The sequence below is a fragment of the Phocoena phocoena genome, chromosome 14 (genome assembly GCF_963924675.1).
Source record: "Phocoena phocoena chromosome 14, mPhoPho1.1, whole genome shotgun sequence".
Lineage (NCBI taxonomy): Eukaryota > Metazoa > Chordata > Mammalia > Artiodactyla > Phocoenidae > Phocoena > Phocoena phocoena.
Genome location: NC_089232.1, coordinates 74,620,882 through 74,635,318, shown reverse-complemented (window position 1 = coordinate 74,635,318; position 14,437 = coordinate 74,620,882). Strand labels below are relative to the sequence as shown.

Below are 14,437 nucleotides of genomic sequence, written 5' to 3'. Positions count from 1 at the left end.
CCTCCAGGGCTGGGTCCCAGGCCTCTTCCACCCACCACCCTGGCCCAAGCACGGCAGTAAGGCCCATGGGCCTCAACAGCCTGGCTGAAGCTTCTGGGCGGCAGCGGGTATGTGGACCCCCCTCCCGCCAAGCCAGGGCAGGGAGGCCTAGTTCTGGGCCAGCAGAGACCTCAGGAATTTGAGACAGAGCCTCCCGTACCTAAGAATTCTAGCAGCTCAGGGCTGCCTGCCAACTCAGCATCCTTCGAGACACAGCGCAGGATCTCATCGAACATGGCTCTCCTCTCCCGGATGTCACACTCCCCAACAAAGAGCACCTTCCTGGGGAGCGGGGGAAGGCTGGCCGCTGGGTAACGACTGCTGAGTTTCTGGTAAAACTCCTCGATGTCACTGTACTTTCTGGAGACCTGGAATGAGAGGAGCACATGGTTTCCTGAGTGAAGAGGGGAAGGAGAGAAGGCCGCTCCTCCGGCCCCAACAGAGGTCCCGAGGGCGCCGGGCTCTTGGGAGAGTCGTCCCCTAGGACCAGCCCCAGGAAGCTGTGCCTCCCTCCGGACGCTCCGCCCAGCTCCCTGCCTCAGGCTCCACTTCCTAAGCCTCCTGGTCAACGCTGGGTGCTAATCCTGAAAGTCCTAGTGGCCCAAAGGAAAGATGCAATCGTGGCGGGTTCCAGGCACCATCACAGGTCTGGGTAGAGACACTTGATTACAGAGACCTGGCCTGCAGGTGACCGTGACTCATACCTCCATTCCGGGCCTTCAGTGCATTAGCAGGGTGACCTCATGGTCTGGCCCCTGTTAGGTCATCTTCCTGCAACAACGGGTCAGCGTCTTGCAGGGTCATTATCCCGTGAACTAGCAGCTGCCTGTGACAAGGTGACACCTTACAGTGCCCAGGTGGCGGAGAACCAGACACTGCAAAGCTGGTTTCTGGCCCTGGTGCCAGCCAGGAGCCCACTGCACACCAGGACCCTGGGGAAGCTGGCCGGGGGTTCCGCTGGAAGGTGGTCCTCGGCCGTCACAGTCATCCTGGGGTACCTGGCTTCCTGCAGAGCTGAGGGCTGACTGCTACCGCCTCTCGATCTTTCCCCAGAACTCCCGCCGCAGCTTAGGGCTCGTCCACTCACTGTCAAGCTCTTGCTGTACGTTTACTCTGTATGACCACACTCAGTGTGGTCTCTGCCCCCGAGGCTCCAGGCCTCCAGTTAAGGGAGCAGCGGTAGCACAGCAGGTCGATGCCATCACTGTGGTCTGTATAAGCCAACACAGGCGCTCAGAGAAGAGTCACTCACTCCACGCCATGCCCCACCTACAGCCCAGCGTCCTCCCTCATCTTAGACTCCTCTGTGCTCTCCCCGCACGTTTGGCCGGTCTCCCTAACTCCTCCGTGGGAGCATCGATTATGAAGACAGATATTCCCACTTCTCCCAAGCCAGGGCCATGCACACAGCACACCAATGAAGCACTGGTGTAGCTGATGGGCTGTGAGGCGTCTGCATGCGTTCAGACGAGGGACACCTGGCAGCCCCATCGCACAGCTCTGCGGGAGCACGCAGCAGCATCCTCAGAGCCCCCAGCCCGTGAGGGTTCCAGATGCTGGCAGGTGGCTGGGGCACTGGGGGACTTCAGGAACCCCCCCCTGGGGAGTTATCCGGGACAGGGGACTGTGGCCTGCAGTTGTCAACACAGAGCCTTGCTCGGGAGCTTTCCTGAGAACAGCTCTCAAGGAAAGGTAAGAGCGTCCTTTCACAAAAGTGACGCAGGCTCCCAACTCCTAGTGGTCCCGAGAACCGAGAACCCGAGACTCCACCAGGTGGGGGCGGAGTGCCCTCTGCTGGCCTCACTGCTCCATGCAGGCCTGGCCACCGGACCCACCAGGACCCGGCTTCTGGGAGCTGTGGGTCTCCAGGGCACTGGCAGTATAGGCAGCCAGGGAGCTTTAAGTCTTGGGTGCTACCCCACGCAGGGCCCACATTCACCAGTGTTCCAAAGCACGGGCTTCTACTCCTTTTGAGGAGTAGAAAGCAAAATGCTCATTCGTTTTTTAAAGCTAAATCGTGAAACTTCAAAGAAAGTTCAGGCGTGGGGTTACACCCCTAGACCTCACAGGGAGTCAACGCGTTCTTTGCCTTTGCAGGTGGTTCAAAATGTTTGGGAAGAACCTCCACGCACAGGCACCTGTGCACCTTACCCGCAGGGCAAGGCAAGTCAGGAGAAAGCAGCACTGGTGTGACACATGGAGGTGTCAAAGAAGTTCCCACACACCCTCGCTCATAAGGCCAGCCAGCACCTTATCAAGGGCCCCCGAGTGCTGCCTCTCTGTCTCGCCCACAGACTTGGGTCTCAGATACTTTCCTCTTTGCTCCTGTCCCTGAAAAACATGGGTGCGTTGAGCTCCATCTGGGTCAAGTCAGATTACCAGGAGCTGCAAATCACCTGGTAGAACAAAGCAGACCCAGAACCATCACCTGCCATTACATTACACCTTGGTTCTCAACAAGAGTCTGTCCAAGAAGCAAACGAAAAACATCACACTTTGTTAGACACTTTCCAGGATGTGCTGAATGTCTCTTAACGAAAGAACTGTGCCATAAACTTTGATCACTTAGAAGCTGGTGTCTCCAAACTGGAAAAGGATATTTGTCATGCAATAAATATAAAGAATATATAAAGAATTCCTATACATAGTAAGAAAAAGACAGCCACTGGTTCAGAAGGAATTCCACAGAAGAAACAATGTTTCACAAACATTTGAGAAGATATTCAATCGCATTAGTAATCGAGGAAATGCGGGCTAACACCTACCAATACAAGATTCACAAAATCAAAATGTCAGACAACACCAAGTATAAATGAGCATAGGAAACAGGGGCATTACACTGTCTGCGATCTGGTAGTGACCTCTGGAAAACAGATGGCCTTGTTTGATGAAGTTAAAAGTATGCATGGCCATATGGATCTTTTGCCTAAAACATTATGCTTTTTCTTAATCTTACTAAAAATATCTTTTCTTTTCTTTCTGAATTCTCTCTTCCTTTAACTACAACATTGACTTGTTCATTTCCATTTTAAATCCATCCTTCTTATTCTCTTCCAATAACGGGATTTGACTTTCTCTTTTTTAATGGGGATTTATTATCTCATCCAGCTGATCTTAAACACTTTAGTATCAAGATCCCATTAAAAATTTATTGAGGACCCCAAAGAACTTTTGTTTATGTGAGCTGTAGTTATTGCTACTTCCCATATTAGAAATTATAACAGAAATTTAAACACAAAGAAAAAAAGAATCTTGTGTCTCTTCTGGTAGGTCCCCAGGCCTGGGTAACTCACTCCTTGCCTTTCTGTCTTGGCTGCCAGGAGACGCAGAACAAACCAGCCGGTTGCTCTGCTCTGACCCGCAGGACCCTTGCTCATTTTAACTTTCTCTCACAATCCCGTGGCCCGTCTCTCCTGGGCACATCTCCAGACCTTTTCACAAGAAGCCAAAGGTAAATACTAAACGAGTGAGTTTGTGGTCTTGCCCCTTCCTGAAATTCTCAAGCCCCTGAGGCCCCTCTCTTCCCTCGGCCTTGGCTTCTTCTCCCTGACTGTCCCGAGGTGCTAGCGTCCCCAGGCCTTCCTCCTCAGCCAGAACCTCCACGCCCACATCCACTCTCTGGGCAACTTCATCTGCTCCCAGCCTTTCAGCATCACCTGCAAGCTGAGGCCTCCCAAAGCAGCCCCTTGGGCCTGACCCGGCCCCGAGTTCCAGCCTCATGTATCCATCAGGCAAACACTTCAGGCAAACGTCCTCCTTCCACCTGCCCCTCCCTCCACTGAAGCCCTTTATCTCAGAGGGTAGAAACAATCAGCCGGTTAATTATGTGCATGTCACCTTGGAAATACTTTCAACTCTCTCCGTCCCTCCTGTACCACCCACCGCTGGCCTGCCCCCAGCCCCAGGCGTTACTCTACCAGCCTCCTCACTGAGCTCCCTGTCCTCTGCCCTGTTCCTTCCAATCCAACTCCACTCTCCACCAGACAGGCAGTGAGAGACAACAGGACCATGTCATTCCACTGCTTAAAGCTCCTGCTTGACTGCCAGAGAGGTCGGGCCCCCTGCATGCCCTCAAGGACCTGGACGCTGCCGGCTATCACCCTCCTCTTCTCCCACTTCATCCAGGACGATACTCAGCCGCTCACAGCTCCCCACATGATACTCTGTTTCTAGCCTCTGTGCCTTTGCTCGGGCTGTGCCTTCTGCCTGGGGCACCCTTCTCCCCTTGCGCTGTTCTTAGCTCCCTCTGCTCGTTAAATTGTTGTGGTTTTTTTTCTATTGCAGTGACACTGATTTATAACATTATACAAGTTGCACGTGTACAACTTTACATTTCTACTTCTGTATGTGCTATGGTGTGCTCACCTCCAAAGGTTTAGTTTCCATCCATCACCATACAGTTGATCCCCTCTACCCATGTCACCCTCCCCTCTGCCCCTTCCCCTCTGGCAACCGCTACTCTGTTCTCTGTATCTACGTGGTTTTGTTTGGTTTGTTCACGTTCTGTTTTTTATTTTTTATATTCCACACATGAGTGAAATCATACGGTATTTGTCTTTCTCTGTCTGACTTGATAGGATACCCTCGAGGTCCATCTGTGTTGCTGCAAATGGCAAGATTTCATCTTTTTATGGCTGAGTAGTATTCCATTGTATATAAGGACCACAACTTCTTTATCCGTTCATCCACTGATAGGCACTTAGGTTGTCTCCATGTCTTGGTTATTGTAAACAGTGCTGCCGTGAACACAGGAGTGCATGTATCTTTTCAAATTAGCGTTTTTGTATCTTTGGAAATACCCAGAAGTGAAATTGCTGGATGATCTGGCAGCTCTATTTTTATTTATTTATTATTTTTTAGCCACGCCATGCGGCTTGTGGGACCTTAGTTCCTCAACCAGGGATTGAACCCGGGCCCTTGGCAGTGAAAGCATGCAGTCCTAACCACTGGGCCGCCAGGGAATTCCCTATTTTTAATTTTTTAAGGACTCTCCATACTATTTCCCATAGTGGCTGCACCAATTTACATTCCCACTAACAGTGTTGGAGGGGGTTCCCTTTTCTCCACACCCTCATCAACATTTGTCATTTCTTACCTTTTTGATAATTGCCATTCTAACAGGAGTGAAGCGATAGCTAACTCTGGCATTTCCCTAATCATTAGTGATGTTGAGCATCTTTTCATGTGCCTATTGGCCATCTGTATGTCTTCTTTGTAAAAATGTCTATTCAGCTCCTCTGCCCATTTTTAACTTGGATTGTTTGGGTTTTTGTTGCTGAATTCTATGAGTCCTTTACATATTTTGGATACTCTTAAAATGCGTAATATGGGATATATGAGTTTTATCTTCTCCCATTCGGAAGCTTGTTGTTTTGCTTTGTTGATGGCTCTCTTTGCTGTGAAGAAGCTTTTTAGTTTGCTGTAGTCCCATTTGATTATTTTTGCTTTTTGTTTTCCGTGCCTGAGGAGACATATACAGAAAGATATTGCTAAGACTGGTGCCAAAGCTAATGCTGCCTATGTTTTCTTCTGAGAGTTTATGGTTTGGGTCTTACATTCAAGTCTTTAACTCATTTTGAGTTGATTTTTATGTATGGTGTGAGATAGCGGTCTACTTTCATTTTTTGCATGTGGCTGTTCAGTTTACCCGAAACCATCTATTGAAGAGACTATCCTTTCTTCATTGTATGTTCTCTGCTCCTTTTGTCATAAATTAATTGTCCATTTGTATGGATTTATTTCTGGGCTCTCAATTCTGTTCCATTGATCTATGTATTTGTTTTTCTGTCAACACCATGATGTTTTGATTACTACAGCTTTGTAATACAGTTTGAAATCAGGGAGTGTGATACCTCCAGCTTTGTTCTTTTTTCCCAAGGAAAAACATTTCTTGGACTATTCAGGGTCTTTTGTGGTTCCATATAAATTTTAGATTTTTTGGTTCTATTTCTGTGAAAAATGTCCTTGGGATTTTGGTAGAGATTGCATTGAATCTGTTGACTGCTTTAGGTAATATGGACATTTTAACAATGTTAATTTTCCCAATCCATGAGCATGGAATATTTTTCCATGTGTTTGTGTCTTCTTCAATTTCTTTCAACAATGTCTTATAGTTTTCAGTGTACTTGGTTAAATTTATTCCTGGGCATTTGTTGTTGCTGTGGTGGCTGTAAATGGATTGTTTTCTTAACTCTCTTTCTGCTCACTCATTGTCAGCACACAGAAACACAACTGACTTTTCTTAAAAATAAACTTATTCATCTATTTATTTTTGGCTGCGTTGGGTCTTCGTTGCTGCACGTGGGCTTTCTCTAGTTGCGGTGAGCGGGGGCTACTCTTTGTTGCAGTGCATGGGCTTCTCACTGTGGTGGCTTCTCTTGTTGCAGGGCATGGGCTCTAGGCACGTGGGCTTCAGTAGTTGTGGCACGCAGGCTCAGTAGTTGTGGCTCACAGGCTCAATAGTTGTGGCTCATGGGCTCAGTAGTTGTGGCTCATGGGCTCTAGAGTACAGGCTCAGTAGTTGTGGCTCACAGGCTCAATAGTTGTGGCTCATGGGCTCAGTAGTTGTGGCTCATGGGCTCTAGAGTACAGGCTCAGTAGTTGTGGCTCACGGGCTTAGTTGCTCTGCAGCATGTGGGATCTTCCCAGACCAGGGCTTGAACCCGTGTCCCCTGCATTGGCAGGCAGATTCTTAACCACTGCGCCACCAGGAAAGTCCACAACAGATTTTTGTGTGTTGATTTTGTGCCCTGCAACTTTAGTGTATTCATTTATTATTTCTAATAGTTTTTGGTGGCATCTTTAGGGTTTTCTATATATAGAATCATGTCATTCACAAACAGCGAAAGCTTTACTTTTTTCTTTTCCAATTTGCATGCCTTTTATTTCTTTTTCTTCCCTAACTGCTGTGGCTAGGACTTCCAATACTATGTTGAATAAGACTGGAAAGTGAGTGGAGCCTGGTGGGCTGGAGGGAGGAAGGGAAAAGAAGGGGCAGGAAAAAAAAAAAAAAGAGTTGTAAGAGTGAGAATTCTTGTCTTATTCTTGACCCTACAGGGATAGCTGTAGGTTTGTCATATATGGCCTTTATTAATGCTGAGGTACATTCCTTCTATACTCATTTTATTGAAAGTTTTATAAATGGGTGTTGAATCTATCTCTATCTTATCTCTCTCTCCTGCTTCTGGGACACCCATTATCCTAATGTTCCTCTTCCTAAAAGACTTCGATAATTCTCGTAGAATTTTCTCTCTCTTTTTTTTTTTAGATCTTAATTTTCTCTCCTCTTCTAACTGTATCATTTCTAGATTTCTATCTTTGAACTGGCTAATTCTCTCTTCCATATGGTCTGCTCTATTTCCAATCCTTTCTGATGCACTCTTCATCTTGCTTACTAGGTTCTTCAGATCTAGAATTTCTGTTTGGTTCTTTTTCAGAGTTCCAGTCTCTTTGGTAAAGTATTTCTTCTGTTCATTAATTCCAACCCTGACATTCATTGAACCGCCTTTCTGAGTTTTCTTATAGCCCGTTGAGCTTCCTCTTGACAGTTGTTTCGAATTCTCTATCAGATTGCACTGTTCTGTGACTTTAAATCTGGTTTCTGGAGAATCATTATTTTATTTTTGTGATACAGTGTTACTGTGGTTCTTTATGGTGCTTGATGAGTTGTTCCTCTGCTGGTACACATGAAGCAGCAAACATCTTTCTTCTTTAGGTAAAGCTTTTTTTTTTTTAAACTTGATTCCAACTATTCAACAGGTTAGAGGCTTTTGTTTTCTTTTCTTTTCCCTTAGGTGGCGCTACAGCACAAGTTTTTGGTTTCTCTTACCTGAGCTGCCTCTGGTTATATTAGAGGATTGGCACTTTCCAGCCTCCACTGCCCTTGTCAGAGGTGTTGCCTGGTGCCCGCATTGTTACCGCTTGTGCCTCCATGGTTGCTGCTGTCACTGTTGTTGCTGCCTGGGTCAGCGGGGTGGTGGGCATTTCTGCTGTGTCCAGAATCTTGAGTCACAGGCTCTGCTTCCACTGCACGGGGTGGAGCTGGGGTCTCGGCACCTCTGCCGTGTCTGGGGTTGTCAGGTTTAGGGATGCCGCCACTGTGGGTCGGGGAGAGGGGGCCAGACTTGTGGGCAGCTCTACAACTGGAGGGACGGTGTTGCAGGCCCTGCTGCCCAGTCCCCTGTGGCTGCAGGCGCGGCTGAGGCCTGGAGGCTGGCGTTGTACGTGCCGCCTCCCTGATGCGGCTGGGTTCTCTGGGGCCGCGGGCTATGTCTCCGGGGCTGGGGATCTGGGACTGCACACACCACCTCAGTTCTGCCTCCGTTGTATGTTCCAGTCCGCCCACCTCTAGATGGACAGATGTGCAAGGCTGTTTGGGATGTTTCACTGGCTGTAGACTGAAGGGGAGTGAGAAAGGGAGGTTCTCATCCGCAGTAATGCTGATGTCTCCACCTGCTCTTCAAAACCCAGCTCAGCCCTGACTTCTTCCGAGACATCTTCCAGAACCCTTTCCCTAGGATGGGTTAGGTGCCCCTTCTCTACACTACCACAGTCCTCCCCTCCCCTTGGACTCCTGTCTCTTTACAGGTCTGTCTCCCCACAGCCTGTAAGCATCTGGTTCACCGGTGTCCTTACCGCCAAAACGCTCTGGCACTGTCAGGCCGAGTGAGCGTTGGCTAGAGCACTGCTCGCACCCTGATGCTACTTGCACCCTGGTGGCAGGTGTGTTTGCCCAGCTGGAACCCCGGACCCTGGGCACCCTCGGGAGCATCCTGGCGGAGCCCCCAGCTCACCAAGAACTGGACGACATCCTCAGGCCTGTGCTTGGCCGACTTGAATGCAGCCAGCCGGGTTACCACCAGGATCTGGTACTCCACATGCCCTGACATCATCTTGCCCCGTACCTCCTGGTGCTGGGGCACGGTTAGGTCCAGGCCTGTGTGGACATTCTGAACTCGCCTGCCAAAGGGAAAGAAGGCAAAAGAAGCTCAGGTTCGAGTCAGCAGGCTTCTTGAGTGAAATGCAGGCCAGACCTCAGGTGGCCCAGCAGGCCTGGGTGCAAGGCTGCTCCACTGGCCGCTCTCTGTGGTCCCGGCTACCCACCCCACCACAGCCCAGCCCCTCATAAAGCCTGGCTTCCCAGGCCCCAAGCCTGGGCCCTGCCTTTGGGTCACTCAGGAACAATGGGCTCTCACCAGCAGGAAAACAGGTGACAGCAGAGAAGGTGGGACTCATGGAAAATCACAAACAGCTATAGTGTCTGACACAAACCCAGCACAAGAGCTCCTGCGGGGTTTGTGGGGATGGCATTCCAGGGCTTCTATTCAAACCAAGGGAAGTGCCTGGCTTTGGGCACACAATGCAGGAATGAAACCCCACCAGGAATCCGGAGAGAGAAACGCATCTCTTCAGCTAACCAGAGAGCAGCAGAGCCGCTACAGAACCTGCCCAGCCAGGGGAAGATGGAAAGGGCACTGGATACCAGGCCATCATTTGCCCTGGGGCCTCTGCAAGGCACTGATAAGGCCTGCTCTATGAGGCTTTGAGAGGATACTCGGCAAAACATTACAGCTCTTGGAGGATTTTTAAATGCTATACAAATGTAATGAATCACACGATGAGCAAAGAAGTTATGAAATGTTTCCTCCGAGGTGAGAAAAAAGGTTAAATGTATTCCTCGTTCTGTGTAAGGGTATAATGGAGACCCATGCACACAAACATACATCACACAAGCCCCTATGACAGGATATGCCCAGCATACAGTTATCAGGGTCGAGACCTACTATGTGCCGGGTGGGACTTTCAGAAGATAGGAAAGGGGAGGGCCCGAGGGGTGGGGCTACTGGTGCTAAGACTGTGTCTGGGGCAAGGCCCTTTCCGTCTCTGCAGCTACATCCCAATCCATCAGATGACTCCCTGCCCCCAGCACTCCTTCCACACAGACTCCTCCCCTTTCCACACCAAGCATGGGCACTGTCACCATGATGCCATTTGTCACCAACTGGGAGGACAGGCCACCACGTAGCCACATACTACTAAGCATTCAAACCCTTACACACACAAACATATCCACAGGGTGTAAGGTATGCGAAAACGAGCATGAATCACTTAGAAAGGCCCGGGCGAACCCGCCTTCAGGCAGGTGTTGAATGAACCCAACATATGCGCGAGACGGAAAAACACCAATCAGCCCTCTTTTCCTTTTGCCAGTAACCAAATGAGCGTCCCTGGCCCTGCACCAGGTACAGACCCGCTGGCGCTGGGCGCCGTGTTACTGTTAGGAGCGCAGGAGAGCGGAGGGGACTGAAGTTGAAGCGGCCGCGCTACCGCGGGCTCTGTTCTAAGCACCTGCCTGTCTGAGACACTCCCGCCTCCCTCAGCCTTACCGAGGGTCACTACCGCTCAGACCCACTTAAAGTCAGAGAAACAGACACAAAAGGCGAGTCACCTGTGCTTGGGCTCAGCAGGTCAGAGGTGGAGCCAGGGTTCACTCCAGGCTGCCGCCCCCCTCCCCGCTGACTGGCGCCTCCCATCAGTCCAGCTTGCTCCTCCAGGACCTGCCTCCGTGACCCCTCCCCCTTTCCACTGTCCCCTCCCCCACCGTCCTGTCGCGCCGCCCCACTGCTGGGATCACACCCTTGGCCTCAGCTCCCCTGCCCTCGCCCCTAAGCCCTCCAGCTCTCCGCGTCCCTCGCACCTGTGTCCGGCAGCTGCACGTCACTGGGATAAACGCACAGACGTGCTGACTGGTCCCACCTGAAATTCACGGCCACAACCTGCAAGCTCCAGCGTGGGGCCTGGCAACCCCACCTTGGTCTCGACCTGGGGTTCTCAAAGTGTGGCCCCTGCAGCATCAGCATCACCTGGGAACTTGTGAGAGTGGCAGATCCAGGGTGCTGAATCGATCTCCATGTTAAGAAGTCACCTGAGCCTAACCCACGCTCTCTCCCACTCCCCTAGGCCCCCAAGGAAACTTTTCCTGTAAAGGGCCAGAGAGTAAATATTTTAGCCTTTGCAGGCCATAGGGTCTCCATTACAACTACTCAGCTCAGCCACTGTAGAGCAAAAGCAGCTGAAGACAGTACATAAACTTTATTACAAAAGTTAAGTGGTGGGCAGGATTTACACAAGTAAGTGGTGGGCGCATGGGTGTAGTTTGTCCACCTATGCCCCAGACCAAACTTCTCACACTGTAAAGTGCATCCAAGTTGCCTGGAGATCTTGTCAATGTGCACATTCTGATCCAGCAGGTTGGGGGCAGGGCCTGGGAATCTGCATTTCTAACAGCTGTCATGTGATGCTGATACTGGTCTACGTGGTTAAACCCTAAGGTTAATTCTCCCTCTCCTCTTACTCCAGCGGCACCTGACAGTCCCTCTCTGCTCCTTGAAGCTCTGTCTTCATTGCTCCCGGGACCCCCACCCTCTCTCCGTTCTCCGCCCTCCCTGGCCACTCCTGCTCCGCTTCCCTGGATGGTCCTCCGTTCCTCTTTCTGCTCCGGACTCTCCTCTCAAGGCCACACTCCTTCTCCCAGCTGCCTGCCCGACATCTCCGCTTGGCTGTCAACAAGCTTCTTCATGAACGTGTCCAGACAAATGGTGACTCTCACCTTTCCTAAACCTGCTCCATCCATAGTCTCCCGAATCGGTCCATTGCAACCTCCCTCTTTCAGGAACTCAGGGCAAGTCTTGCAGTCAATCTTGACTCCTCTTTCCTGTTCTCGCGACCCACATCTAATTATCAGCAAACCCTGAAAGCTGTACCGTCAAAATACAGCCAGAACCCAAACATTTCGCACCCCCTCTGCCACCATCAGCTCTCACGTGGATCACTGCCAGAACAGTCTCCTTGCTGCACCCTGCTCACCTACCTTCTGCTCAACACAGCGGCCAAATGACCTTTGTGAAATCCAAGCCAGGTCCCACCTCGCCCAGAGCCTCACCTCAGCCTGGGAGGCCTGTTCTGACTGTCCCCTGCCTCCAAGCCCCCAGCTCCGCACCACATCACCTAATGCTCTCCGCGGCTCACGGCACTCCAGCCACCCTGGCCTCCTCGCTGGTGCCCAAGCACCTCTCTGCCCCAGGACATTGGCTCCTGCTGTCCCCTCTGCCTGGTACACTCTTTCTCAAGATTTCTCTTGCGTTTGTCAGGAGTCTGCCCAACTGCCACTCTCTGTCAGAAAGACGGTCCTGGGCCGCACCATATAAAACAGCACTCACTCCTCCTAGCACCCTGTTTCCCTACCACTTTATTTCCCTTCATACCATTTATCATCCCTGACACACCATATATTTACCTATTGTCCGTCGGCCCCAGGAAAGCTCACGAGAGGGACTTTGTGTTGTTCACTACTGTATCCTAGAACCACTCTCCTGGCCTTCACCACCAGCACCTGCATCCGTTAAGGAGCCCTGCCCAGGTGTGGCAGTGAGGGAAGCCACCCACGCCCTTCCCAGGCTCCCAGCACCAAGGTCACACCCCCACTGGTCTGCTGCTGGCGGCCCTGCTCACACCTGCCAACCTCAAAGCTCCTTTTTGCAGGAAATGACACTGAGGCTCAGGGAGAGGAGGTGATTCGTGCGGCCCTGGGGAAACCTCTTCTGCCAGCGAGGACACGACCAGCAACCATGCAGAGGCCGAGCAGGTTCTGATATCAGGGTTCACTTAAAGAATCACACATACTTTTCTAGACCTGAAGCCACAGGGATGTTCAGATTACTGCTGGAAAAATAACATTCATTTATGTAAGAGATTGATGTCTTAGCCCAAGATTCTGGGTAGGGGGAACAAGGGCGGAGTGTATGAAAATACTTGAAGTGAGTCACTTGACAGATGTTAGAAAGGGGGAAAGAATAAAACCATGACCATCCCAGCCTTTCCAGGATCCGTCTTGCACTGGGTCCCCCAGGCCTGGGTCAGGGTGGGGTGGGTCACCCTGCATCCTCTGCCCCCAGGGACCCTCCGCAGGCCTGGGCTGTAACTGCACTTTTCCTGAGCTACCTGTTTGAGCAGCTGCCCCCTCTTCTCTCCCTTCACCTCATTAACCTCCACTCCTCCTGCAGGAGGGGGGTCTCATGCACCCCCTCAGAAGCCGGGGTTACCTCCTGCCCTGTGTTCCCATGGCAACCTGAACCCACTACCCCCCATTCAGCATCTGTCTCCCGAGGGTCTGCGTTCATCCCCGTTTCCTCTGCAGGGCCGAGCCTTGCCGGATTCACCCCGTCCCCAGTGCGGTGCCCGGGGCCTGGTGCACGGTGAGCGCGGACAGGATGCATAACTAGATCTTCGAAGAGAAAGGAAGACAGATGGACAGGAAAGCGGGGAGGAGAGCCCTCCCTTTGCCTGCTGGCCGGGACCAGCCAGTCCAGGCCTTCCACTGGGTTTTGGGTGAGTTCGTTACCCTCTAGGGACCTCAGTTTCCCCATCTGTAAAACCGGGGGGGTGGAGCGGGGGGAGCGACTCGCCGCCGCCCGCCTCTCCCGCTGGGCGGTGGAGGGGCCGAGCCCAGGTCAACGGCCGGCGCGCTGGGGACGCCGGGGGGCGGGCGGGATCGTCGGGACCGGCCGCCTTCGCCGGCTCCTCCGCCCCGGGCGCATCGGGCCACGGCTCCCGGGCACCCGACACTCCACGTTGCCCGAGACGCAGCGCCGGGCGCGGGGTCTGGCTCACCTGGAGGTGACGAGCACCGCCGGGGACTGCATGACGGCGAAGCTCCGGGCGGGGCGCGCGGTCACGAGACCCGCGGGCGCCGGCGTCACCGCGTTCCGGGCCCTGGCCCGCCGCCTAGTGGCCGCCGCGCTCGGCCGCAAGCGGCCGCGCGTTTCCAGGCCTTTCTGGAACTCTGGGCGGAGACTCGGGGCTGAGAGTCCTGCGCGGGCTCGTCGTTGCTGGAGGCCCCGTCGGAGCTGAGCGCTTCCCCCGCGACCGAGTGTCCTGAGCCATCCAGAGGATTGGGTCTGAAGTCCCAGCGTTATCAGTGACAGCGCCCGTTTCACTCTTAGGAGTGCCCAGAGTGTCCCGGTTCAGACACTCCTGAAATTATTTGCTTCTCCTTCCTTGGGGAGAATGCCAGGGAAACAACGCAGCGGTGCTCACGGCCCCAGGGATGCTCGGAGAGAGGTTAGGAGAGTCCAGAAAACAAGATAAATCAGACCCCTCTGTGGAACGAGGGGTGGTGATCCAAAGAAGCATCAGCCTGACCCCTGAGGCCTTCCAGTGGTTTTTCTGTAAAACGGCCTACAGGGCCTTCCCAACAAAAGCTTCTGAGAACTCTGTGTCTTTCTTCTCGCTCACTAAGGAAATGTTGTTCTGACACTTGTTAAAACAGTAAGGAGGACTTTAGTCAAGACTGTGGCAACAGGGCTCAAGACTGACGCAACGGGGAGAGAGTTCAGGCTCA

General features: G+C 52.1%; 1 protein-coding gene across 1 annotated transcript in view; it reads right to left on the bottom strand.

Annotated features, from left to right (window-relative positions):
* The window catches only part of HS1BP3 (HCLS1 binding protein 3), a 33,548-nt gene extending 19,809 nt beyond the window's left edge, over positions 1-13,739 (bottom strand). The window contains exons 1-3 of the mRNA XM_065891582.1: positions 13,708-13,739; positions 8,832-8,997; positions 200-407 (exon numbers count right to left, since the gene is read on the bottom strand). Of these exons, the coding sequence (XP_065747654.1) occupies positions 200-407; positions 8,832-8,997; positions 13,708-13,739 (406 nt within the window). The remainder of the gene's footprint in view (positions 1-199; positions 408-8,831; positions 8,998-13,707) is intronic.
* Between the last annotated feature and the right edge of the window lie 698 nt (positions 13,740-14,437).